General features: G+C 44.1%; 2 protein-coding genes across 3 annotated transcripts in view; both read left to right on the forward strand.

Annotated features, from left to right (window-relative positions):
* The window catches only part of GNB1 (G protein subunit beta 1), a 55,172-nt gene extending 40,343 nt beyond the window's left edge, over window positions 1-14,829 (forward strand). For both annotated transcript variants that reach the window (XM_060694193.2, XM_034434846.3), the window contains exons 5-11: window positions 2,669-2,732; window positions 3,812-3,974; window positions 7,524-7,590; window positions 9,123-9,324; window positions 10,499-10,715; window positions 11,451-11,562; window positions 12,502-14,829. In XM_060694193.2, the coding sequence (XP_060550176.1) occupies window positions 2,669-2,732; window positions 3,812-3,974; window positions 7,524-7,590; window positions 9,123-9,324; window positions 10,499-10,715; window positions 11,451-11,557 (820 nt within the window). In that variant the 3' untranslated portion in view covers window positions 11,558-11,562; window positions 12,502-14,829. The remainder of the gene's footprint in view (window positions 1-2,668; window positions 2,733-3,811; window positions 3,975-7,523; window positions 7,591-9,122; window positions 9,325-10,498; window positions 10,716-11,450; window positions 11,563-12,501) is intronic.
* A 5,562-nt stretch (window positions 14,830-20,391) lies between these two features.
* NADK (NAD kinase) overlaps window positions 20,392-27,822 on the forward strand; it is a 41,554-nt gene continuing 34,123 nt past the window's right edge. Inside the window, exon 1 of the mRNA XM_034434847.3 lies at window positions 20,392-20,671. The gene's annotated coding sequence lies outside the window, so the exon portion shown is untranslated. The remainder of the gene's footprint in view (window positions 20,672-27,822) is intronic.

Consider the following 27,822-nt stretch of genomic DNA (forward strand, 5'->3'; position numbering starts at 1 on the left):
TACTGCTTTGTGCAACACAACAGATGACCAATAATGAGCCTCTCCTGCTTCGCCCCAGCTATTTTTCCTCAATTTATGACGAGTCCTCTACCTACGATCGTAATTGGGCCCAGGATGTCCATTGCTAAGCAAAGCAGTTGTTAAGTGAGTCGCCCCCAATTTTGCAATCTTTTTTGGCCACGGTCATTAAGAACAGAGAAAACAGAGTTGGAAGGGACCTTGGAGGTCTTCTAGTCCAACCCCCTGCTCAGGCTGGAAACCCTCCACCAATTAAGCAAATCAGTGCAGTCGTTCAGTGGATCATGCGGTCGTTAAGGGAATCTGACTTCCCCCCATTCAGTGTGCTTGTTGGAAACCGGCTGGGAAATGTGGCAACGATGATCACACAACCCCTAGGACAAGGCAGCCATGACGAATACATACTGGTGGCCATTAGCACCTGAATTTTGATGATGGGACTGCAGGAATGGTTGTTAGCTGAGGACTAACCGCAAGTCACTATTTTCAGTACTTTTGGAACTTTGAACGGTCCCTAAACAAGTGGTTGTACGTCACTTTGACCATAGTAGTGGCATTTTTGATACGAGATTCAGGCCAGTTCATTTTTTTTTTTTTTTTTTTTTTTGCCTGGAGTTGAGCAAAACTCCGAAACACAAACACACACAGTGGGGAAAGATTTATTTAAACAAAGCCACCACCGTCATTAATAAAGTTTTACAATTGTACTTTTCCTGCTCCAGAACGGGGAAACATTAAGCGATGCTGACAAGTAAAAGTTAACATTTATTCTTCTTTGTTGACAGAGAACTGGGCTTGTTTTTCAAAAAGACGGCAGCCCTCTTCCTCCCCCCCCTTTTTTTTGGAATTGACCAAAGCTGTATCGGAAGGGCTGTTTTTAATCCAAGGAAAAGAATCTTTACTAATGACTCGAATTTTGTTTCTTCAAGTCAAATAATCCGTGTTCCTCTTTTTTTTTTATTAACTGATGTTTATGAACTGTGTCACAATGGCATTCAAACACAGAACAAGCTGAAAGTTAAAACGCTAATTATACAAGCAAAGTTTACAAAAACCCTTTAAAATATGTAAATTCAACATATGACATGCCGTGCAATGATAAATAGCATATAGGTGAAGGTTCCCCTCGCACATATGTGCTAGTCGTTCCCGACTCTAGCGGGGCGGTGCTCATCTCTGTTTCAAAGCCGAAGAGAGCCAGCGCTGTCCGAAAATGTCTCCGTGGTCATGTGGCCAGCATGACTCAATGCCAAAGGCGCACAGAATGCTGTTCCCTTCCCACCAAAGGTGGTCCCTGTTTTTCTACTTGCATTTTTTACGTGCTTTCGAACTGCTAGGTTGGCAGAAGCTGGGACAGGTAACGGGAGCTCACCCCTTTACGTGGCACTGGGGATTCGAAAATATATATATATATGACATCCTCTGTGATAATAAGCCCAATTGGGCTTCTGAGCACATGGCAATAAGGCCAAGTGCTTATTTCAGGGTTCAAAAAAATATAAGACAGGATCTTATTTTCGGGGAAACACAATATATATATAAATAGCATATATATATGCTATTTATGCTATTTATATTTAGCATAAAATATATTTATAGTTAGCATATATATTATATTATATATGCTAACATGGTAAATATATAAATAGCTATAATATACTACAATCAGTGTTAAGCTCTTTACAGATTCCCAGATCTTTGTAATCTCGTAGAAAAGGTGGAAATATCAACAGATCCAGTTATGGTACTTTCAGGTCAATTCTGATCAATGCACTTTCCCGGGTTCAGCATTGTATAATATAGGTACTCCTCGCCTTACAACTGTTCATTTAGTGACCATTCAAAGTTACAACAGCACTGGAAAAAGTCACTTACAGCCCTTGTAATCAGCAGTGGGTTTCCAATATACTCACCACCAGTTCATTGTGCGTGCGCACTCTTGCTTAGCGTGCGTGCACACGCCTTCTGCGCATGTGCTTTGCTCACTCGCGCGCCTTCTGCGCATGTGCCCGGCTTTGAAAATATCTCCGCTGCCGGTTTGCCCGAACCGGCTGAATACCACTGATTCTAATGTCTCTGCAGTCACATGATCAAAATTCAGGCATGGATTTACGATGGTTGCCGCCTCACAAGGTCACATGATTGCCGCTCGCAACCTCCCCTTCCAGCTTCCAACCAGCAAAATCAATATTGGGGGGGGGGGGAAGGAAGGTGGATTTGCATAATGGCCGTGCTCTTTATTCAACGACCATTGAGATTCACTTTAACGTCCACGGCAACAACAACAAAAAAAGATGTAAAATTGGGCGTGCCTCGCTTAGCAGCCGCTCTGCTTAGCAGTGGAAGTTTTGGTTTCAATTGCGGTCACGATTCGGGGACTTAACCATACAAGTGTTTCCCATGGATGGTTAAACGGCCATTTAACAAAGATAACGCGCAGATGGCTGCACTCCAAGCTTCCAGGGTTTAAACAGCGCCGAAGCCATTGACACGGTTCCTGGGTTAAAGCTAAGGCGACGTGATTTACTGGGAAACTCTTGTGAAAGATTCAATCAATTGATCGAGGCCAGCCTGGACCAGTTCACTGTATGATTAGCCAAAAAAAAAAAAAGAAAAAAATCAATTTATTCTCCCTTCTCTGCTCTTCTAGGCTTCTGGTTAGCGCATCACAAGATGGAAAACTGATCATTTGGGACAGCTACACCACAAACAAGGTGAGAGACGAATCAAATGTTCTGGCTGGTTGTTGAATTGCAGCAAAGCCATTCAGATTTCAACACAACTTCGTTCCCTAAAGCTTGTGTTCTTTTTATGTCTGCTGTAGCCCTAGTGAAGAGTTAAGATACACGCCCATTTACTCCTTTAAGTTGCAGGCCAAAAGTAATTATTTCTTGAAGCCGCACACAGGTTTAACCTCTGCTGCTGGCAGTAGATACATATTACATTTAAGAGCTTCTAGCTGGGTGAAAAACAGGGAATTCCAGCAGGAAATGGAAATTACTAATAGTTTGCAAAGAGCTACTTAACCTTGTAAACATTTCCCCTATCATTGTTTTCTCAAAGTTCTCTAAAGTACCCAACAGAGCTATCTTATCAGAAGTTTCCATTTTCTCGATTCCAGTGTATTTTCTCCCAAAATTCATTGCAACACTTGTAAACTTAGAGGGAACCAGCATGTATAATACTTAAAGTAGTGAAGATAGCTCCTTCAGGGAGTTCAAACCACTCAGTATCTCTCCGTCCAACCTACCTCAAAGGGCCATGGTGGGGAAAAACAGGAGGAGGCAAGCAGCCCATTTGCAAACAATTCAGTGCTAGCAAAACTCGGATACAGAATAACAAGAGTTGGAAGGGTCCTTGAAGGGCATCTAGTCCAACCCCGCTACACCATTACTGACAGATGGCAGTCCAGTCTCTTCTTGAAAGCTTCCAACGATGAAGCTCTCCCCACAACATCCGAAGGCAACTTCTCTTCCATGGGTTGATTAAGAGGCCTTTTCCCTAAATGGCTGCCAAATAAAAATTAACCGCTTAAAAAGCAGCAACGCAATGCCAGATCAGCTTTTTAGAAAGCCACAATTCGTTTTCTGGGTTCCATTTCTTGTGTGTCCAAGTCTGAACCAACTTTAGCCTTCTTTCAGGATGATTTATTGATAAAACAGGACCCTCCTCCAATTTGCCAGGAAATTCACATCCTTGCCACTTAACTGCCAGCGAAACATCTACCTGCTCACGGAAGCCTATTTTGTTTCACTAAATTATCCCATTTTTTATTTTTCCGTATTTTTGCTAGGTCCATGCCATCCCACTGCGTTCCTCTTGGGTCATGACCTGCGCATACGCCCCTTCCGGAAACTACGTGGCCTGCGGTGGTCTCGATAACATTTGTTCCATTTACAACTTGAAAACACGTGAAGGCAACGTCCGAGTAAGCCGTGAGCTGGCCGGCCACACAGGTACGTCCTTCTCCCATCCAGACTCAGTTCATTTGACCCCTGGGTGATGCTACATCCTTGTAAAAGTCACCTTGTTTGTTGGCTTCAGAACATGTCCCAAATTCTGGGTAATTTTTGTGCAACTCAAGGGAAGGCTCGCCTTTCGTCAGGTTAGGTAATTCCTGGGACAGGTAAGATGCTCAGCTCAGTGTTCTGCTTTTCCCAGATATGTGGACTCCGACTCCCAGAGTCCCCAGCCCTCTTGGGATGTTGGGAATTTCAATCTATGAATCGCAAGCTTTTTAAAAAGGAGGCTAAATTGACTGCCTCCATGTTCTGTGGTTGTATGAACTTCACTTCTCCAGATTGAATGTAACATAGAGGCAGGGAGTTTGGCTAGGATATATGAAGGATCTCTAGGTGAGTGGTTGCGGTGGCCTAGAGGCAGAGCTCTTGCCTCACAATCAGGAGGCTGTGAGTTCGATCCTAGGTAGAGGCAGATATTTCTCTCTCTGGGCACAATGAGAATATATCTGCTGAACAAAACTCCACATTGGCAACAGGAAGGGCATCCGGCCAGTAAACACTCAGCTCCATTCAGTTGCCCAGACTCCACACCGACGCAAGGGATTATGGTGAAAAGAAGATGATGATTTTAGTTCCAGTTGGATTCCTCGCTTGTTACATCGGTGTCGGCGGCCTCCTGGACTTATGATACCTTTAGAACAATTTTTCAACAATTTTTTTATTGGAAAGCAGATCGATTCTGAGGAATTACGACTAAACACTCAGCTCCATTCAGTTGCCCAGACTCTACCCCGCAAGGGATTATGGAGTCGTCAAAAGAAGATGATATGAAGGCTCTCTGGCGGTGGGGGCTGGTTCTGGAAGGTATTACTTAGTGCAGGGGTTCCCAACCCCCGGTCTGCGGCATGCCAGCAACCAGTCCGCACAAACAAGTGAAGCCTCATCGGCGGGATGCAGGCAGCACGCGAAACCACCGTCCCTCCAGTCGGTGAAAAAATCTCCACGGAACTGGTCCCTCAGGCTCAAAAGCTTGTGGGGGCCACTGACTTAGTGGTTGGGTGGTACTTTCCCATCCCCAATCATAGAGGAAGAGATAGAGAACTGACTACATCTGTCCCAAGAGATTAGGCTGTTCAATATGCCAAACAGCTGGGTTTCTTCCCTCTGCCCGCCCCCGGGTGCCATTAAAAAGATGATAATCTCACTTTTGTCATAATAGACTTAGCACGATTATCCCGAGAAATTCTACCTCCCCAGGGAGGTTATTGGGAATATCTCCGAATCGGCATCTGTCCACTTGCACGCAGGCCGTTAAACCAAATTCGACATGGCGAAGTTCAGAGCGCTAATAAAAAGGATGAACGCTTTTTAAGAGGATAAGCGGATGGGATATGAATCTCGGTCGTGGGCGTCAGATTTTAAAAGGTTTTCAGGATCAAAAGGACAACCAGTGTCTCCTTTTGTGTGTGTGTGTGTGGTTCTGGTTTGTGACGGATTCCTTTGGGAACGTTTGTTATTCTTGCAGAGAAGTAACAGGTGTGAAGGCAAGTGATGTAACACACCTTGAGAGTGAAAAAAGTATTTGGCAAAGGAACCCTGTAGAGCTGTTGTTGCCTTCTTGCGGATTAACAGGAAGAGTTTATCCTGTTATCTGAGGGATCCAGTTTTCTGGATGAGCTTAAGGCATCCTTGCGCTGTTTTTGTTTGTGTTTCGTCAGCGCTCCTCAACAATGGCCTAGAGTACAGAATATCCTGTTTTCCCGAAAATAAGACCCAACCAGAAAATAAGTCCTAGCATGATTTTTCAGGATGTTCGTAATATAAGCCCTACCCCAAAAATAAGCCCTAGTTAAGATCGTCAGAGAGAGCCATTTAGTACTGTATGTCTCCCCCAAAATAAGACCTAACCGGAAAATAAGTCCTAGCATGATTTTTCAGGATGCTTATAATATAAGCCCTACCACAAAAATAAGCCCCAGTTAAGATTGTCAGCCAGATGGGTGCATTTAGTATCGTATTTCCCCCTTATTTTCTTAACCAGAAAATAAGCCCTAATGCATCTCTCGGAGCAAAAAATTAATATAAGACTCGGTCTTATTTTTGGGGAAACACGGTAGAGGAAAAGCAAGGTGTAATTCAAAGAATAAAGATGGCTGCCTCATCAAACATTAGGCTTGCTTTAATATATCCTAGCACAGCCCAGAATTGTGGATCTTTCCTATATGGCTTTGGGGCGCTGGTCCCTAGAAATAACCCACCCATAACCCACCTCTTGTTCTACGGAGCTTCTTAAAATATGGAATTGTCAGGTAACACGAATCCTCTCCAAAGCAAACGAGCCCGCCTTATTCACCGGGACATCCAGCAGCCCTTATTTTACTCTGCTCTTTCTGTTTGCAAAAAAATAAAATAAAATAAAATAAAAAATTAAGACTTGAAGGCCCGACTCAGCTCAGGGACTCTTCCTCCCACTTGCCAGCTTGGCTCCGGAAAACCTTTGGCGGTTCTTAAAAGAGACACCCCCCCCAGCAAAGCTCTGCGTCCCGCTGACTTCGCTCGGCTTGCCGGCTTTTTGGATGGAGACGAAAAGCAGCTCTCTGAGAACACTCGCCGGGGAGGGTGGGAGTGGGGGGGAACTGAGGTTATACGACCGCAATAAAGAGCTATTTATAAATCCGGCCAGGTTTACAGGACAAGATGGGAACATTTTCTGAATAAGCCTTTGAGTCGAAAGCTAGGAGGGGAAAAAAAAAATATTCACGGCGAAGGGCTGGAACCGTTTTTTCCTCCGGCCTTTTAGTTTATTTTGAAGTTATCCTGGGATACCTCACTGGATCAGGTCCTGTCCTGGGATAGTCCGGCGTCAGTGTGTCCCTCGCTGTTGAAATGGGGCGGGTGGGCCGGCGATGAACCCAAGGATACGGGACGTGGAAGTTCCCTGCGATGAACTGAAACATATTTTTCGATTATGGGTTGTGAGAATAACCTTGGGGAGACCGAAGGAGGAAGAGCTGCAGCCAGGGCAGCTGTCAGATAAGAGCAGGGGGCCGGATCCTACCTGGGGGGTGCTTAGATCTATCCCGGGGGTCTGCCCTGGAAATAGCGAAGGACTGGTGCATGCCCCCCGCCCCGAATTCCATTTTCGCTGGCAGAGGGGTTGCAGGAGGCCATCGCAGCCGAAAACGGAGCTCGTAAGCCCGGTTTTTGCTGGCAGTGCACTTGGGCCACCACACAGTTAAGTGAATCTGGCTTCCCCGTTGCTTGTCAGAAGGTCGCGAGGATACTGCAACTGTCATAAATGCAAGTCAATTGTCTGGATTTTAATCGTGACCCTGGAGATGGTGCAGGAGACCCTACACCATTTCTGACAAAATGGCAGTCCAATCAAGAACTTACCTGTAAAGGCAAGGGAGAGGGTGGGCCATGCTAAACCCCCCCCCCCTACTGCAAAGGTGGCGCTAGTCCTCATGGTTCCAGCTCCCTTTTCTTGGACCGCCTCAAAGGTTTGCCTGACGACATCTCTCGCTTTCTCTTTTTTTGCAGGCTATTTGTCCTGTTGCCGGTTTGTGGATGATAATCAGATTGTGACCAGCTCTGGAGATACCACTTGGTAAGATCCGAACTCGGGTAACCTGACCCGTCGTAGCTTTGCGCGCTCAAAAACAAACAAACATAACGTTGAACATTGGGTCGAAATCTTGTTCTCTCCCCTGCCAGTCTTTAAATCCTGCAGAAACATTTTTTAAAAAAATAGGAGGAGGAAGCTGTTTTCTCCGAGCACAAATGTTCAAGCAGGAGTTTATTTTTAGTACCCCGAAATCAGGATCAGGCAAGATCAGGCAACTCAGCTGGGATCGTCAGAGCCTTTTAAAAGCATTTATTTTACAACCTCTTCAGCCCAAAGAGGTTGTAGAAAAAAATGCTTTTAAAAGTTAAAAAAAAAAAAAGCCTCTGATGATTGCGCGGCTCAGCTGGGCATGGGGGCGAGGCAGGGATTTTTGCTACCGGTTCTCCGAACCACCTGCCGTCATCGCTACCGGATCGGGTGATCCGGTCCGAACCGGGAGCATTTCACCCCTGGATCTTGGGCTATTCCAGCAGTGGAATAGGATTATCTTGAAACTCAAAAAAAAAAAATATATGTTGTGTTATTAGCCGTCATACCTCAAAAATACAACTTTTCCCAAAAGGTTTCCACAATTTTGGCCACTACTGTAAATCATAATATTTATTTATTTTATTTTATTTATTGGTTCGATTTATATGCCACCCTTCTCCGGAGACTCAGGACGGCTTACAATGCGTTAAGCAATAGCCTTCATACTTTTGTATATACCTGCTTAGTAGGGCTTTCGGGCCCCCCCAAGCGGTGTTCTTTTTTATACAAAGTCAGCTTATTGCCCCCACAATCCGGGTCCTCATTTTACCTACCTCAGAAGGATGGAAGGCTGAGTCAACCTTTTTTTTTTTTTAATTTGATTTATATGCCGCCCTTTTCCGGAGACTCAGGGCGGCTTGCAATGCGTTAAGCAATAGCTTTCATCCTTTTGTATATTTATACAAAGTCAGCTTATGGCCCCCACAAACTGGGTCCTCAATTTACCTACCTTAGAAAGGATGGAAGGCTGAGTCAACCTTGAGCCTGGTAAGATTTGAACCTGCAGTAATTGCAGGCAGCTGGTGTTAATAACAGGGTGCTTTAGACGACTGTACTACCAGGCTCCAACCTTGAGCCTGGTGAGATTCGAACTCGCAGTAATTGCAGGCAGTTGGCAGCTAAGTGCTACTTAACAGCACTTTAGTCCGCTGCACCACCAAGGTAATACTTAAGCTTTCAATGCTGGGATCGTCCCGCATCATCCAAGCAGCTGACAGAGCGATGGCCCTCTTTTAAGCCACTTCAGATCATGGAGAAATCTGCTTTTTTAAAAAAAAAAAAATGAAAATAAAGGTGATTTTTTTTTAAGGCCTGTGAGTCAGAGAAAAGGGGAGAAGTCGCCAGCAAATTTAGAAATGTGATCTGTGTGTGGGAATCCAGCAGAGATTTTAGGGCGGGGAGAAACTCGCTAGGAGACTTAACTCGGTCGTTGGATGATGGTGGCGTGTTTTTTTTTTTTGTTCTCTCCGCCTTACCTACCGCAGCGCCCTGTGGGACATAGAAACCGGACAGCAAACTACCACGTTTACCGGCCACACCGGCGATGTCATGAGCCTATCCCTCGCTCCGGATTCCAAGTGTTTTGTCTCTGGTGCCTGCGATGCCTCAGCCAAGCTGTGGGATGTCCGAGAAGGGATGTGCAGGCAGACTTTCACCGGCCACGAGTCGGACATCAATGCCATTTGTGTACGTAGGCAAGGTGACGGGCGAGGAGGCGGTCAGGCTGCCTCGTCATCGGGACCGCTAATGCTGTGATGTCCCTCGAGGGAATGGGGATGAGATTTACTACTAGGGGGGTAGATCTATTGCCAAGATTCCCCCCCTCCCTCCCTCCCTCCCTATCTGTCTTTCTATCTACATCTCTCTCGATAGATAGACAGACAGACAGACGTGTATATATAATCTTCCTATTGTGTGTCTGTCTATCGGTCTAACTCTATTCTATATCTCTCTATTGGTCTACCTGTCTCTACTCTTTCTCTCTTGTTTCTATCGGTCGGTCAGTCTTTCTGTCTGTCTATCTATCCATCTCCTTCCTTCCTTCCTTCTTATCTATCTATCCATCTCCTTCCTTCCTTCCTTCTTTATCTATCCATCTCCTTCCTTCCTTCCTTCTTTATCTATCTATCCATCTCCTTCTTTCCTTCCTTCTTATCTATCTATCCATCCACCTTCCTTCTTATCTATCCATCCATCTCCTTCTTTCCTTCCTTCTTATCTATCTATCTATCCATCTCCTTCCTTCCTTCCTTCTTATCTATCTATCTCCTTCCTTCCTTCTTATCTATCTATCTATCTATCTATCCATCCATCTCCTTCTTATCTATCTATCTATCTTTCTATTTCCACCTATCTATCCATCTCCTTCCTTCCTTCTTTCCTGTCTGTCTGTCTGTCTATCTATCTATCATACCTATCTTTAATATCTACCTACCTACCTACTATATATCTATCTAGGTAAGGGGTTGGACTACATGACCTACAAGGTCCCGTCCAACTCTGTTAATCTAATCTAATCTATATCATCTATCTATGCATGTCTGTCTGTCGAGAGAGATGTAGATAGACATCTCTATCTACCTATCTACCTATCTAATCGAGGAATTGACCATGTCCCTCACAGAGGGCATACAAATAAAATATTAAAAGCATAAAAACAGTATGCTTTAAAAAAAAAAAAAAAGCTTTCATATTATTAAGCAGCCACATCTGCCCCTCCCAGATCCTCGGGAAGGACTCAATAGGTGGACAGAAATGCCAAATCCAGGCAGGCTGAACCACATCTGGCTGAACCGTACGACCACGAATCCCCGTCATCGTAAATCGTTTAAATCCCTTCTCTCTCTCCCCGCCTGCGCAGTTCTTCCCCAATGGCAACGCTTTCGCCACTGGCTCCGACGATGCCACGTGCCGGCTTTTCGACCTCCGTGCCGACCAAGAGCTCATGGTTTATTCCCACGACAACATCATCTGTGGCATCACCTCCGTAGCATTCTCCAAGAGCGGGCGTCTCCTGCTAGCCGGTTACGACGACTTCAACTGCAACGTGTGGGACACGCTCAAAGCGGACAGAGCAGGTCAGGCTCGCCCCCCCCCCTCTTTTTTTTTTTTGGGTGGGGGCCATGTGGCTGAGGGAGAAGAGCGATGGCGGATGAGGGAGGAAGTGGGGAAGGAAGGGGAATGAATGAATGAATGAATGAATGAATATCAAATCCATGAGCAAATTCAGCCACTCGTGATTATTTTTTCCTTCCTTCCTTCCTTCGTTCCTTCCTTCCTTTTCTCTTGCTTTCTCGCTCCTTCCTTCCTCCCTTCCCCCTCCCTTTTCTTTCCTTCCTTCTAGCTTTCTCTGTCCTCTCTCTTTCCTTCCTCCCCCTTCCCCCTCCCTCCCTGCCTTCCTTCCTGCTTTCTCTGTCCTTCCTTCTCTCTTGCTTTCTCTCTCCTTCCTCCCTCCCTCCCTCCCCCTCCCTCTTCTTTCCTTCCTTCCTGCCTTCCTTCCTGCTTTCTCTGTCCTTCCTTCTCTCTTGCTTTCTCTCTCTCCTTCCTTCCTTCCTCCCTCCATCCCTTCCCCCTCCCTCTTCTTTCCTTCCTCCCCCTCTCTTTTTTCCTTCCTTCATCGCCCTCCCTCCCTCTTATTCTTTTCTTCCTTCCTTCCCTCCCCCCTTCTGCTTTCTCTCTCTCTCTCTCACACACACACACACACTTATGAGATGACTGTGGGTGGTATATATTTGCTACTCGACTGTATTGCAACTCTCCTCACGCATTGTGTTTCATTCTCCTCTCCTCTCTCTCTCTCTCTCCCCCCACAGGCGTCTTAGCTGGCCACGATAACCGCGTCAGTTGCTTAGGTGTGACCGACGATGGCATGGCGGTGGCAACAGGATCGTGGGATAGCTTCCTCAAGATCTGGAACTGAAGCCTGTAGGTACCCATTCCCATGCTCCCCTCCCCCAAAGCTGGGAAAATGTGGGTCGGAATCTGCTTCCACCTTCACTTCAAGTGAAATTATGGGGTTGGGGAGGGAGACCAATCAGCAACAGAGTCAAGCCTAATCTTGGCCTGATTTACTTCTAGGGGCAGGGAAACCATCATTGTATCAAATGACCATCAGGGTAGGAACAAGGCATTCCAGTTTAAGGGATGCTAGGTCCTTAAACGGGATATAAGCAGCTGCCTGTCCATCTGTCTTTCCTGTGCTTGAGCTGGAGATGTGGCTTAACAAGAGGGCCCTCCCCGGACTCCGGAGGCTTTCCTCGAGCCTCCAGGAGGGTGAAAACGGCCTCCCCAGGCTCCGGAGGCCCTCCGGAGGCTCCGGAGCCTGGAAACGGGCTCATTTCTGGCCTTCCCAAACTTCCGGTAGGCCCGTTTTTCGCCCTCCCCGAGCCTCCGCGCACGCCCTGCACTTACCGGCATACAAAATGGGCCACATGGGGACTCCTGGGAGGGGCGGGGCAGAGTGGGCGGGGCCAGCCAGGAGTGGGATTTGGGGGGGGGGTTCTCCGAACTGCACAGAATCTTAGCTAGAGGTTCTCCCGAAGCCTTGCGAAACCCCCGGGGGCCCACCCCCTGCGCGTGACTAACTTAGCTATTTTCAACGATTCACTTAACACAGATTGTTAAGTGATTGTAAAACGGAGCACGACTCCTTTAACATCTCGCTTTAGCGACGGAAATTTTGGGCTCAATTGTGTGGTTGCAAGTTGAGGATTATCAGACAGACAGAGAGAGAGAGAGAGAGAGAGAGAGAGAGAGAGAGAGAGATAGATAGATAGATAGATAGATAGATAGATAGATAATTCCCAGTGGCTTTGATTCCAGACCCTAACCAAGGTTTTTGTCTCTCCGTGTCGTCTCTTGCAGGACAGTCTGTGGACTCCCCGCTGATCAGAAGAATTCCCCCCCCCCAACGGTTGAAAGTTTAAAATAATGTATCCAACTCAATATACTAACTTGGATCCCCTTCCCTGCCCCCCCTCTCCCCCCTACCTCCCTCCCTCTCCCCCCTTCCTACCCCACCACCAAAGGGCAAAAGTTCTTTTCACATCTCGCCGAAGAGCACAATTCTCAAAGAGGAATCACCACAGTTGTTATACCAGTAAATAGCAAAAGAGATCAAAATTGTGCATTCCATTGGGGACCACATGTTATTATTAATTATTATTATAATTACATTATTATTATTTTGGGGGGGGGTTTGTCTAGAGAAAAAAAAACGAAAAAAAAACCTTAAAAAGAAATCACACGCTTGTCGTTAAGCATGCCTGGGGCAAAACTTAAAAGCGAAGTAAAACGATATGATAAATAAGTAAGGAAAACAAAACACCTTGTCAGAAAAAGCAAAAGATAAAAAAGTTTTAAGTTTCACTGTAGTTTAAACCAAACAAACAAACAAAAAAGGCAAATCATACTGACTTTATGGGTTAATGGTGGGAAGGTTTCGTTTTAATCTCATCTTTGAAACTTAGAAGTCACGTGCGTAGCAAGATCGGTATCTCCTCTTCTTTTTTTTGGTCCATGTTTCCATGTCCTTTTTTCCCTTTCTTAAAATTTTATTTTTATTTTTTTAAAAAAATGCAATTTGCTTTTGACGGTCCAATTTCGAGCCAAGAGAAAGGAGTTCCCAACCCAGATGTTTCTGGGGGTTGTTTAAATGCTGTAAATTTACTCCCTGGGTTTTTTTTCTTTTTCTTTTATTCTTTATTCTTTTTTTTCCTTTTTTTTTTTTTTTTAAAAAATCTGTCTTAATGTCACAAATCGTTGCACAAATATTGCATATATATGATAATGTTAAGAAAATAAGCAAGCACACTCTGTACATGGTATTGAATGTTTAAAAAAAAAAACCTTTTCACTTCTATGGGTAACAAAAAAAAATAAAAATACGTTCCTTCTTTTTTGTCCCCCCGGTCCCCCCTCCCTCAAAATCTCGCCAGTTTTCCATTTCCTATCTGCTGAGTTTGTTTGACTAATGCCGAAGACTATCCCATAATTTCGATCCAACAACCAGATTTGGTGGGTTGGGGTTTCAGGAGCAAGGCTAAGGGGGGGAAAAAAGGCTAATGGGGGGGTGGAAAAATAAAACCCCACCACGAACCTTTGGCTGGGTCCGAAGCAAGATCCAAATATGATTTTTATTTTTATTTTTTAGTGAAAAACACGATCGGAGGTTTTTCTAAATTAAAAAACGATGATGATGGAAAAGTTGGGGTGGGGAGGGGGCACGTTTGGGATTTGCCAATTTTGGGGTGGGGGGGGTTGGATTTCTCTTAGAATCGCATGCTGTAGAAACGCTGAAGTGCATAATAAAACTAAGACGTCCTTCTGTTTGTGTTTTCTTTCGGAAAATTAACCTCATCCTTTAATCTTTTCTTTTTCTTTTCTTTTTTTAAAAAAAAACAAAGAAAGAAAGCAACTAGTTATAAACCATTGTTGATTTTCCTTACCGCCGCTACTGGGGGTGCATTAAAAAACGGATTTCAACCGAAAGAATGAAAAGTCTCCAGACTTTTTTTTTTTTTTTTGCACATCTGGAAGTATCGTTTTTAATAAGGTTTCCCCCTCCCCACTCCTTTCTTCTATTTCCCCCCCCAAAAAAACCCCTAAATTTGAAAGCAAAAAGCCAGCTGTTTAAACAATCACTTAGATTCAAATTTGAGGTAGAGAAAGGAGAAAGACAGTTAAGCCCCTTTTTCCTCGCTTTGCATTTTTGAAAGTTGAGCATTTGGACAGCAAATTGTTTGGATAAAACTTTTCGATTTCTTCCTCTCCTCCTTTCCTTTCCCTTCCCCCCCCCCTTTTTTTCTTTTCTAAGCAGGGATTTGTTAAAAATCCTCTTCCTTTTTCACTCTCTTGCGTTTTCCACCCCTGCGACATTCTGTACAAAATGTGCTGTAATCGTGCATTTTATTTTATTTTTTAAAAGAAGGCCTGGATTTGGCATCTTGATTTTATTTTATTTTTATTTTTTTGGATTTTTTTTTTTAAATCACCCTCTTTCCTCTTCCCCTTGCCCCCCCCACCCTTGAGATAAATCTCTGTAGAGCTTCCTCTGCACACAACACCCCCCCCGATTCCTTCACTTTTTGTATTTAATTTTAAAGTCGGTGTACTTCAAGAAAGCTGGATGCAAGATAGATCCTATATTAAAATGTACTGTTATTTAAGATGTAATAAAGCAGTTTGACATGACTTGCTCGGAGGGCCCTTGTGGTTTTTGCTGGGAGCGGAAACAGCATTTTTTTGGTGTCGTCGTTCTTCGGGGAAGTATGGCTAAGTAGCCTGGTTCCTCCAGAAAATGTTATATGCCGTAAACCATGGTTTGCAACCACCGCTGAGTTTCCAACGACCCGCTAAGCCAAAGCCAACTGGGTTTAGATGAAATGTGATTAGGTAAGCACCAGGTGCGGTATTCAGTTAATTTCCCTACCGAATGTGAGCACGCACATCCGTCCACGCATGCGCCCGGTCTTCCTTGCATATGCTTTGTTGGCGCACACTCCTTCCACGCATGTACCCGGCCTCAAAAAAGCGCCTAAATAGGATGGCATAGAGCCGGGGCAGGCCAACCCATGATTTCCGCTACTGGTTCTGGTGAACCAGTACGAACCGGCTGAATCCCATCTCTGGTAAACAACGATTAATCTTTTGTGTTTGGGTGTACAACACATTACGGTCCAGCACAGAATAGGATTGGAACTCGGCTCTAGATCCCAAAGTACAGAGGATCTATTAGTGGTAGCCTTTGTCTTAGGTTGTGTGAACCAACTCATTGTGGGATCTCTTTTAGCATCCGGTATATAATGTAGGTTTTATCTATCATTAGATCATTATATACACATTCTATAATCTGTAATGCGTGATGTAGGTTTATAATGAGAAGATTTGAAGTGTGTGATCCCACTGTCGGCTAAACTAGGTTAGAATCAGAGGTAGGTTCCGCATATTTTTACCACCGGTTTGCCGCACGTGTGCTCACTTTGCACACCTGCACACCTTCCGCCGGCCTCGAAAACGTGGCTAAATAGGACGGCATAGCTCCACAATCTCCGCTACCAATTCTCCTGAACCGGCTGAATAACCCCTCTGGTTAGAACTAACCTTGGATTCTCTTTGTTTAAGCCCAAGCCATTTGAGAATTGTGAAGTGGAGAGCAGGCCCTAAATTGTGCAAAATGAATAGGCTTATTTTTGTTGACTGAAGATTTCAAATATTTATATTTATTTATTTTTTTAAGCTGTCTGCAAAGAGGCTTTTTCACTTAGGTTTTTGCAATCTTGGCCCTAAAATAATGTACGTTTGTATTTGTTTAAAAGGGTGCGTGCACTCAAGTTCGTGGCTCATTGCACAGGCTCTCGAGCCTGCTAGGCAAGGATGATGGGTGCTGTAAACCTCGAAGGGACCAGAGAAAACAAGACGTTGGCACTACCATTCGTGCCGGACATTGGCAATCTTGGCAAAGTCCCCGGAAAACCAAAAAGGAATTCCTGAACTCCAAAAGGTGGGGGATTTTTGCGTGATGCATTCATACATCCACACAGAGCTCAATTGAGATAATCAAAATGTTTGAACAGATCCTGGATAAGACACGATTGTCTGGCTGGAAGAAGAGCAAAAAAAAAATCAAAAGATTTGATAGCTGGAATCCGTTCCAAAAAAACCTGCGGCCTTTGGGTGCAAAAAACCCAGCCTTTTTTTTAACGCGGTTGGACGGATGGCATCTCCGCTGTGGTCCCAGGAAGTCTCGGCTTGAAAAAATGCAGTGGCAGCCGAGCCGAGAAAATAAGCTTGCCAGGAGGTCGGGTAAGAGGGCTGGCTGCGATCCAGGAAAGAAATCACAAAGAATTACATGTTTGCTTATTCAAACCATCCATCTCTCTGTCCGGTAGCTTTTCGTAACCGTTAAAAAAAAATAAAAATTGATCATTTTCTTCTGGCGTTGAGTCGGGAGGGAAACCAACGGAAAAAGAAGCTGCTGGCAAGGTAAAAAGATCTGGGTTGATTTGATGCGCACATTGTCCGGTCCCGTTGTTTTAACCGCGCCTCTTCCTGTCTCGTGAACTTGGGGATCGCTTGGTGGTCTCCCGTCCAGACGGGACGGATTCGTTTCTGGGTCCACACAAAGTTGGCAAAGTGGCTGTTTGCATTAAGACATTTCGTATGACTCCACTGCCAGCTGGCAGTCCACAACACTGCCAAGCGCCTAAAAGCGTTGGCAAGCTAAACACTTCCTGTTTTGTTTGTTTTTTTACACTTCCAGGTTAGATATTTTTTTAAAAAAAACAAAAGAAACTTCACGTGATGGCTTATGAGGCAGTAGAGCCTCATCATTGGCCAATGAAATCGATCTAAAAAATAAAATTCCTCTTTGTTTCGTTAAAAGTCATTCTACCTAGCAGGTTTTAAATCTCTAAAGTGCGACTTGGTGGCTTTAAAAATGTCCTTTTGATTTGTGTACAAATAAGGAGAAATAGTCTGCATCCTCGGGAGACAGTTTCACATTCCAGAAAGTGGGCCTTTATTCTCACCAATAGAAGTGATAACGACAAATTTATTTGCCTGAAATAAGATTCTTGGCTCCCCAAGACGTTGATACTGATATTGCTGAACAATAATATTTATCATTATTTATATTCCTGCACAACAGTAGTTTCAGGAGACACAGGACCATTTTTCAAAAATGAAAGGATGATTAAATAGCACCCATTATATACATCGCAGAATTAGGAAAATTCGGAATTGTGAATTCCATGCGTCTCTCATTTTCAGACATGCTGATCTCAAATTTCTGGCATTGTCCCGATTATAAAATCTTTTTTGACATTCCCTTAGCTTAACCCCATTCTCTTTTTAAAATTTAACCATTTTCTTAGTCTGAGAAACATATTCTTAACTATTGAGTTTTTAATTGTCCTTACTCATTTGCTCCACTAGAGGGAACCCTTCCAACACTTAAGCTTTCTTCAAAGGCCTGAATGGAAGGCTAAAATTTTGCAAACCAAAAATAATCCTGCTGCCTTTTGTTTATTTTCTGTTTTCCTTCTGCAACGAGGCTGCCAAGACCGAAAATGGCCATAATCAATCCTTCATTCCTCCAAGGTACACATCCAGAAGAGATAACCTCTAATAGATAAAACTGGTTGTAAATGCAGGTGAGCCATTAAATGGCAGACGAAATGGAAACCCTCCAGAAAAAAAACAATAATTAAGTAGATAAAACAGAAGGCGCTTTGGGAAGGAAAAAGAAAAAAAAAAAAAGAAATTGCAATTCGGGTCCAGGTAGAGGGGAGAGATTGCTAGGGTTCCCTCACTCTCTAAGAGTCGTTTTTAGTCAATAGAATAGAATAGAATAGAATAGAATAGAATAGAATAGAATAGAATAGAATAGAATAGAATAGAACAGAAAATATGATATGGAATGGAATGGAGGAGTGGAGTGGAGTGGAGTGGAGTAGAGTAAAGTAGAGTAGAGTAGAGTAGAGTAGAGTTGGAATGGAATGGAATGGAATGGAATGGAATGGAATGGAATGGAATAGAATAGAATAGAATAGAATAGAATAGAATAGAATAGAATAGGCTTTATTGGCCAAGTGTGATTGGACACACAAGGAATTTGTCTTGGTGCATACGCTCTCAGTGTACATAAAAGAAAAGGTACATTCGTCAAGAATCATAAGGTACAACACTTAATGATAATCATAGGGAAACAGTCAATATAAATATAAATATCTGTAGGTATTATCTTCCAAGTATCAAATAATAAATAAATTTATTTATTCAAATAATAAATAAATAAATTTAATTTAAAACTCTCTTTTGGGCTAACTTTGTGGTTATCTCATCTGGCAGCTGGAGCTGATATGGCTTTATGATCGATTCTGACAGAAAATAAACTATTTAGTAAAGAAATAAGTAAAAGTACATGAGGACTAATGACTTATTTTGCAATCAGGGCTAAAACTAGCCAATCATCCATTAGCAACCAAATTCTTTCCTATTGACCTGACCTTAAGAGAAGGAAAATGAGGAGGAAAATTATTTGGTCATTTTAGGAGCGAGTGACAATAGTTAGGGAATAGATTTTATTTGTTGGTCCTTCCAGTCCCTTTGTGGGCCTTCAAGCTTGGAAACAAAGAGTTTTTTTTCTCTCTCTTTCTTTCTTTCACTTCCAAATGCTTTCGAAAACACCCGGTGTTTTCTGCCAGCTGGAGCTTACAGGTATAAATATAGCTGTAGATGAAAAGAATATTAATGTATGAATCAGGCAGGCGAGAACAAAAGTCTTATTGATATTCAATGCATGTGCAAATTCCTGGTCATCTGGATCTGACAGCTGGCAGATGAAAACGGCACTGATTTAATTAATAGGGGAAATGAACAGAATTTGATTAGCCAGGTCTTTTTATTTAATTATTTTTTTGTGGAGTTCAGTCTGTAGCAGGGATTCTGTCTGAAGCACCAGCCATCTTTGTCTACATTTTCAAAGTTTGGAGCCCATTTGGTGCACTTTCAGATATTTTGTGAATTTTTGGAGGAATATATATATATTCCTCCAAATATATATAATTTACTTTATGCATTTTGACCTCTCTTTCATCGTAAGAAATTTTTGATATTAATGCAAACCTGTTTGGAGCCTCTTACGATGTAAAATGCAGCTTAGTATTTGCTAGCGGCCATCCCACCTCGTTTTAATGAAATAAAATTCCAATTTATTCAGTCTACTGGCAGACAATTTTTGTCACCGAGAGCATATGACTAGCGCAAATAAATTAACGCTGTATTTTTTTTTTTAAAGAGAAACAAAGAGCATTGATAAAGTTGCCATAAATCTGTGGTCTTGTAATAAGAATTCTGGATAGCATGCAGAATTCTGCATTGAACCTTCTAAATTCATTTAACTAAACTGCTGGGGCAACAGGGTTGTGACATAATTCAAAATTTTTCCTGTCACTGGAGGACCTGTCAATCATGCCTGGACTGACACCAGGTTTATTGCGACCTCATCCCAAAAACGGATCAACATCACTTAATTTTTCCTTCTTAGGATCTGAAAAGGCACCAAGCTCATCCTCCCCTGGAAAATTTTGAAGTACAGGTAAGTCCTCGATTTGCGACCACCACTGAGCCCAACATTTCCCTTCCTAAGCAAGACAGTTGTTGATTATTATTTTTTTGCACCCATTTTACAACCTCACTTGCCACTGCTGTTAAGCGAATCCCCGCTGTTGTTCAGTTAGTCACAAGGTCGTAAAGTGAATCTGGCTTCCCCATTGATTTGGCTTGTCGGATGGTCGCCGAAGCGAATCCCGCGACCCGTGGACCCTGCCAACCGTCATCAATATGAATCCGCCGCCAGGCATCCAAAGGTAAATGACACTGTGGTAGCAACGCTGCAATGGTCGTTAAGCGCGAAAAACGGTCGTGAGCCACCTTGCCGTCGCAACATCGAACGGTCACTAAACGAAGCGCTGCAAGTCGAGGGCTACCTGCAATGCCCCTTTTTTACTTGCCTGCCCTGCCTGAATGCCAAGTGGCACAACACACAAGAGGAAATAAGAAAGAAGGAGGAAGAAAGAAAAAAAAAAAGAAGAAAAAAAAAGATCTTATTTTTAATCTTATTTCCAGAATTTCCCTCGCTTGCCAATAGGGGGCAGCGAAGAAAGGCAGAAGGGGACTCGCGACGCAACGCCGCGCGCCCCTCTAGCCTTTTTTCTTTCTTTAAACAGCTCTATCAGCCACTCGGAATGGCGCGAGTGCGCAAGCGCGCCGCGCGCCCGGCCTTTCCCTCACGAGCTGGGTGGGCGCTGAGGCGGGCCGAGGGGCGGAGAATGAGGGCGGTGCGTGGCGGGCTCCGCGGCGGCGGCCGCCCTCGGCCGGATTCGCTGGCCTGGAGGCGCCCGTGGAGAGCGGCGGCGGCGACGACAGCGGCGGGAGGCCTGTGAGGAGGCCCACCGGGGAGGCGCTCGGACAGCGCGCGGGAGAGAAGAAGCGGCGGCGGCGGCGGAGGAGGAGGAGGGGCCTGGGCGCGAGGGTGAGTGACGTCAGCAGGAGGGGCGGGGCCGAGCGGTGGGGGGGTTAGAAGGGAGGGAGTGGAGGGGGGGGGAAACAAGGGACGTTCGCCAGTTCTCCAACCTGGCGCCCACGGTCCCCCCCCTTTTTTAACCCCGTCAACAGTTGGGGAACGTTGGACTACAACTCCCATCATCCACCCAAGCAATACCAACCAGGTTTTATCCCCCCTCCAAGCCAATTGGCTCATCCTGGCCATCATTGCATTGCATTGCACACACAACTACACAACCACACACACACAAGCCAAGGGGCTCATCCTGCCCATCATTGCATTGCACACACAACTACACAACCCCCCACACACAAGTCAAGGGGCTCATCCTACCCATCATTGCATTGCTCACACAACTACACAACCCCCCACACACAAGTCAAGGGGCTCATCCTGCCCATCATTGCATTGCACACACAACTACACAACCCCACACACACAAGTCAAGGGGCTCATCCTGCCCATCATTGCATTGCACACACAACTACACAACCCCACACACACAAGTCAAGGGGCTCATCCTACCCATCATTGCATTGCACACACAACTACACAACCCCCCCCCCACACAAGTCAAGGGGCTCATCCTGCCCATCATTGCATTGCACACACAACTACACAACCCCACACACACAAGTCAAGGGGCTCATCCTGCCCATCATTGCATTGCACACACAACTACACAACCCCACACACACAAGTCAAGGGGCTCATCCTACCCATCATTGCATTGCACACACAACTACACAACCCCACACACACAAGTCAAGGGGCTCATCCTGCCCATCATTGCATTGCTCACACAACTACACAACCCCCCACACACAAGTCAAGGGGCTCATCCTGCCCATCATTGCATTGCACACACAACTACACAACCCCACACACACAAGTCAAGGGGCTCATCCTGCCCATCATTGCATTGCACATACAACTACACAACCACACACACACAAGCCAAGGGGCTCATCCTGGCCATCGTTGCATTGCATTGCACACACACACACACACACACAACCTGCTTGGTTAGTTTTTTCACCTTTGCTGGGGCCGTTCGTTGGGTATGTTGTTGTGTTGTGTTGCATAAAACGCAACTCCAAACCTGCTTGGTTAGTTAAGGGTTCCGCAAACCACGATGGCGGAATGAATTCAGTCACCAATTCAATGCGTTGTGTAATGTACTAAATGCTGCCTTTTTTTTTTTTTCCCCAACTGGGATTTGCATCCTGTGTCTTCTTATGAAATATGGTTGCGTTATAATTCCTGCCGTTCAACTTTCTTACAGTCTGATGTACCAAATGTACTGGATTTATTTATTTATTTATTTATTGGTTCGATTTATATGCCGCCCTTCTCCGGAGACTCAGGGAGGCTTACAATGCGTTAAGCAATAGCCTTCCTACTTTTGTATCTACCTGCTTAGTAGGGCTTTCGCCACCCCCCCTAAGTGGTGTTCTTTTTTATACAAAGTCAGCTTATTGCCCCCACGATCCAAGTCCTCATTTTACCTACCTCGGAAGGACGGAAGGCTGAGTCAACCTTGAGCCTGGTGAGATTCGAACTTGCAGTAATTGCAGCTGGTGCTATTTAACAGCACTTTAGTCTGCTGCGCCACCAAGGCTCATAACGCTTTTAACGTAAGTAAGTAATTGATTTCCCAAAGGTGCTTTTTCTTCCAAAAAAAAAAAAAAGACAAGTGGATTTTCTTGCTTTTTTATATTTCTTTGAAAACGTTTCGCTTCTTTATCCAAGAAGTTTCTTCAGTTCAGAAGTGAAATAAAATAAAAATTAAAATTAAAAAAAACTAAGAAAGCCCACTTGTCTTTTGGGGAAAAAAAACACACCTTTGGGACAATCAGGACCTGGATGTTTGAAAATCTTCATAGATAATAATAATAATCTACCCTGTTTCCCCCAAAATAAGACCTCCCTTGATAATAAGCCCAATTGGGCTTTTGAGCGCATAGCGATAAGGCCAAGCACTTATTTCAGGGTTCAAAAAAATATAAGACAGGGTCTTATTTTGGGGGAAACACGATAGATAGATAGATAGATAGATAGATAGATAGATAGATAGATAGATATGGATGGATGGATAGATAGAGATAGATAGGGATGGATAGAGATAGATGGATAGATAGATAGATAGATAGATAGATAGATAGATAGATAGATAGCCTGTTTCCCCCAAAATAAGACCTTCCCTGATAATAAGCTCAATCGGGCTTTTGAGCATATTTCAGGGTTCAAAAAAATATAAGACAGGGTCTTATTTTCGGGGAAACACGATAGATAGATAGATAGATAGATAGATAGATAGATAGATAGATAGATAGATAGATATGGATGGATAGATAGAGATAGATAGATAGATAGATAGGGATGGATAGATATGGATGGATAGATAGAGATAGATGGATGGATGGATGGATGGATGGATAGATAGATAGATAGATAGATAGATAGATAGATAGATAGATACACTGTTTCCCCCAAAATAAGACCTTCCCTCATAATAAGCCCAATCGGGCTTTTGAGCATATTTCAGGGTTCAAAAAAATATAAGACAGGGTCTTATTTTCGGGGAAACACGGTATATATTTTGACACCCTCAAACAAGGACATCTGCCTTTTCAGATCCTTGGGAAGGACTTAATAGGTGGACAAAAATGCCAAATCCAGTGTAAACACGCATCTAACTGTGTAACAGACCATAATGAATAATATAACGGTATAAATAGAATAGTGGATTTCCAGAAAAAAGAGGTGCCATGTCCAAAGTCTTTTGCAAGCTTGCTTTCTTGGCAAGTATGCGCTGTAATTGTGCATCATTTCATAACTGGTTCTCGCCATTGTTTCATTGCTTACAAAACAACGGATTTTCTTGGAAGCCTATCAAATTTTCTTTACTCTTGTTGTTTTGACTCTAGAAATGCAGCCTAATCATTTTTGGCTCTTTTGTTAGCGCTGGAATGTTTGCAGAAAGAATGAGAATGTTATCTTAAAAAGTCACAGTCCAGTAAATAGGATAACACGACCCGTTATATGACTAGATTCACAAAAGGAGCAAAAGCGAGCACTCTTTTAACAAAATACCCTCTTCTGTCTCCTTAAAGTATATTATTTTGTTTCGGGGGTTCAAGCAGTCTTCTAAAAGAAAGTCGATTAATTATAGTGCTTTCAGCGGTAAGGCTTCAAAAGGGTACAATTAATAAAGGGAGAATAAACCCCGTTCCAATCTTCTTCTATAAATGGTCAAATTGAAATTAAGAGCCTATTTGGAAGACACAGCAGCCACAGAGTAATTGATAGAGATACTCATGTAATAGATAATGGGAATGTTCTACAGATGTCGTTTAACTTCTTTTCAGCAAGGTATTTTTGCAAGGTTTTCTATGTGGTTGACAAGCCATGGTTATACAACAACTGTTGTGTGTGTGTGTGTGGGTGTGTGAATATTCACATCCAGGGAAAAGTGAATGATGCAACCGACCCTTATAAAAGAAAAAAAAAATCAACAGTTTATCTAAGAACACCTTGGCTGTGTGCACTTGATCCACTAATCCGTGGCTTGTCCAGAAAATTAACATTTTCTAGGTTGATGGAACAGAGAAAATCATAAACAGACCTTGTGGCCTCATTCGTGACCCACAAATTGATGGACACTCGCAGTTTCATAATACAGCATTGTGGGGGTGGGAGGGGAATAGCCATTAAGTGGAATCTTGTTGAGCTGGTCATTTAGCAAACAAGGCAGGCAGGAATCATGAAACCATCTGCCTTGGTAGATGGCGAATCAAATCTGCAAGGCTCAATCGAACAGATCCGTCATTTCAAAGATGACTTTAAAGCAAGGCTGTTGAAAAATTGCAATATTTGGTGTGCGTGTGTGTGGATGGTGAATCACTTGGAGCTAAGCCACTATCAAACCATAGTTACCTCATATCTTGGGAGACACTCAGAGCCACAATATTCTTGGTTTTTGCTGTGTACACTTTGTGCATCTCGTCCAGAGGGGCTTGAAAAATCAGGGTTTCCAACTTAGGTTGTGTCAGCTTAGCCGCCAATTCCAGGTTATTCAATAAACGTGGCTCAGTTTAACCAGACCGTTGGCTTAGTTTTAAGAAGGTTTAAACGCAATTTTTGAGGGACTCGAGGTGGCTCATTGGCTAAGACGCTGAGCTTGTCGATTGAAAGATCGGCAGTTCAGCGGTTCGAATCCCTAGTGCCGCGTAACGGGATGAGCTCCCGTGACTTGTCCCAGCTTCTGCCAACCTAGCAGTTCGAAAGCACGTAAAAAATGCAAGTAGAAAAATAGGGACCACCTTTGGTGGGAAGGGAACAGCGTTCCGTGCGCCTTTGGCGTTGAGTCATACCAGCCACATGACCACAGAGACGTCTTCGGACAGCGCTGGTTCCTCGGCTTTGAAACGGAGATGAGCACTGCCCCCTAGAGCCGGGAACGACTAGCACATAGGCGTGAGAGGAACCTTTACCTTTACCTAAACGCGCTTCAAGTCACATTTACACTTTCTGCTGTCCTCCTCCGAGTCTATTATCTTCAGAAATGTCTTCAAGCAACTTTGAAACCCTCTTCTTAATTCCAACCATCCTTTTGCGTTTTCGAGTGGTGCAAGAAAAGTAACGTAAACAAGAATCCACCTAATTTAATTTAATTTAATTTAATTTAATTTAATTTAATTTATCGCATTTCTATGCCACCCAACTCCCAAGGGACTCTGGGCGGCTTACAGCAAAAATAATGCGACATAGAAAAATTATTTTAAAAACATTATAAAAACCTTTTAAAGACATTAAAAGCCCAAGCACACCATTCATGGCCGGATCTTGCAAGATTGCAACAGTGAGCTCAACGGCCCCAGGCCTGCCGGAAAATCCAGGTCTTCACCGCTTTCCGGAAGGCCAATAGGGTGGGGGTAGTCCGGATCTCAGGAGGTAACTGGTTCCAGAGAGCTGGGGCATAGTCTTTAGGAGGCAATACCCACAGCCACTCGGTCTTGTCTGGGTTAAGTCTGAGCCTTAACCCAGACAAGGGTTAAGCCTTGAAAAAAGGACATTTTTCTGTCCAGCAGTTTCCTGTTTTCCGTTTCTCGAGAAACGATTTTGCAACTGGTACAAGTGAAGAAATTCTTCAGTCCTCTCTGCCCATTTGTTTACTATCCTGTAGTTCAAATTACAAGCGGTAATATGATGCATAAACAACCTGCGCTGAATGGCTGTGATAAAAACCAGTGTCCGATTCGGTCTTTATTGTAGTATCATTGGAGGAACTTGGTATTTACCACTGTATGAATCCAGTTCGACACCTTTCACACGTGTGGGTGAATTAACTTGAGGAAAAAAGGCCTCACTAGTCACTTGAACCCAGGATCTTGGTCTGGGACTTGCGGACAAGCCAGGATTTTGCAATCAACCAGGATCGGATATTGTTGTGGCCCGCCATTGTTGTGGCCCAGCCTGCGCGGATCGTGGCTGATCCCGACAACGAGGAGGCTGGTGTGGTGTTGCACCAGCAGCCGGCGCTCGCGTCGGACAGCGAGGAGGCTGAAGAGGATGTGGTGCCAGAGGCAGAGACTCAGCCAGGGCCTTCAGAACCTCCAGAGGCTCCTTCAAGTGGAGACAGTGAAGTGGAGGAGCCTCTCCTCAATGCTCGAGCGTGCAGGACTGCCAAAAGGGAGGAGTGGCTACTCAGGAGGAGGAGGTCTCCTTAAGAGGATAATTGGCCACTCCCTTAGCCTATTTAAGTCACACGCCGTTAGTAAGTTTCTTGCTAGAAACAACTTGTAATTATCATCAGAGCATTTTTGGAAAAGTCTAGCACACATGCGCGAGGGGAACCTTTACCTTTAGCTTTAATGTGTCATTTGGAGCAAAAATTAATGTAAGACACAGTCTTATTTTTGGAGAAACACGGTAAAATTGGGCCGTTCCTGACCAGATTGCAGAGAGGAAGAAGTAGGAAGATGAGGAGGAAGGAATTGGCCAGTGAAGAAACCAGTGAATAATAAACAGTCGTGCATTCCTGCAAAGGTGCTCGAAATGATTAGGACGCAGAGAAAAGTTGGCCAAAAGAAGCGGGGGGGGGGAGGAGGAAATGGCACATTCTCCAGTTATCTCATTTTTTCTCTGCCTGAGAGAGGATAAAAATAGAACTGAATGGTATAGGGCTATAGGTCTGCATCTTTGACAAATTGTATAAATGATGAATAAACTGCTTCATTTCCCCCCAATAAAAGGCCATGGCAAGATCAAGTGCCAATTTATTGTTCTTCCGCTGAATGTCTCTTTTGTTTCCTCCTGATGGGAGAATTCAAGCAATTTCTTAAAAGGTGCAGGGCAGTAGTAGGTTTCAAATCCCAGTGCTGCCGGTTTGCTATTGGTAGTGTGCAGGTGCACACACGGCGCTTCACATGCGCAGAGCATTTTTGCATTCCCGCCCCCGCCGCTACAGGTTCGCCGGAACCAGGCCAAACCGGGAGCAACCCACCACTGGTACAAGGTATTTGTGAGGGTATTCTCCTGGCCCGTGGAGAATGGCAGTGTGTGAACTAACCAACTGGGGTTAAACGGCCAAGCTTGTATAGATAGTCCTCGACTTACAACAGTCCGTTTAGTGACCGTTTGAAGTTAGAACGGCCCTGGAAAAAGGGACTTACAATCATTTTTCACGCTTACGACCAGTGGCAGCATCCCCTGTGATCATGTGATCAAAATTCAGGATGCTTGGCAACTGACTCATATTTATGACAGTTGCAGTGTGCCCGGGAGGGGGGTGTCACCTGAAGATTGTAAAAGGGGGCGCAACTCGCTTAACAAACATTTCCCTTCGGCGACGGGAATTTTGAGCTCAACTGTGGTCATACGTCAAGAACTACCTACGCTCGTTCCTAATTCTTGTCTTATTATGAGAAGAGCCATATACGATTAAAACCATGGAGGCCATTCCTTAATTAATTTAGCCAGCTAGTAATAAAGTAAGATAGCTGGAAACACAAGTGAAGTGATGATAAGCTCAAATTTCCAATTCTCTTTATAGGTGAAAAGGAGCAGGGTTGTTGTCGAATTTCTCTTCTTTGAAATCCCAATGTGTTTATTAT

Source organism: Pantherophis guttatus, chromosome 15, assembly GCF_059756535.1.
Source record: "Pantherophis guttatus breed Tessera chromosome 15, ASM5975653v1, whole genome shotgun sequence".
Taxonomy (NCBI): Eukaryota; Metazoa; Chordata; class Lepidosauria; order Squamata; family Colubridae; genus Pantherophis; species Pantherophis guttatus.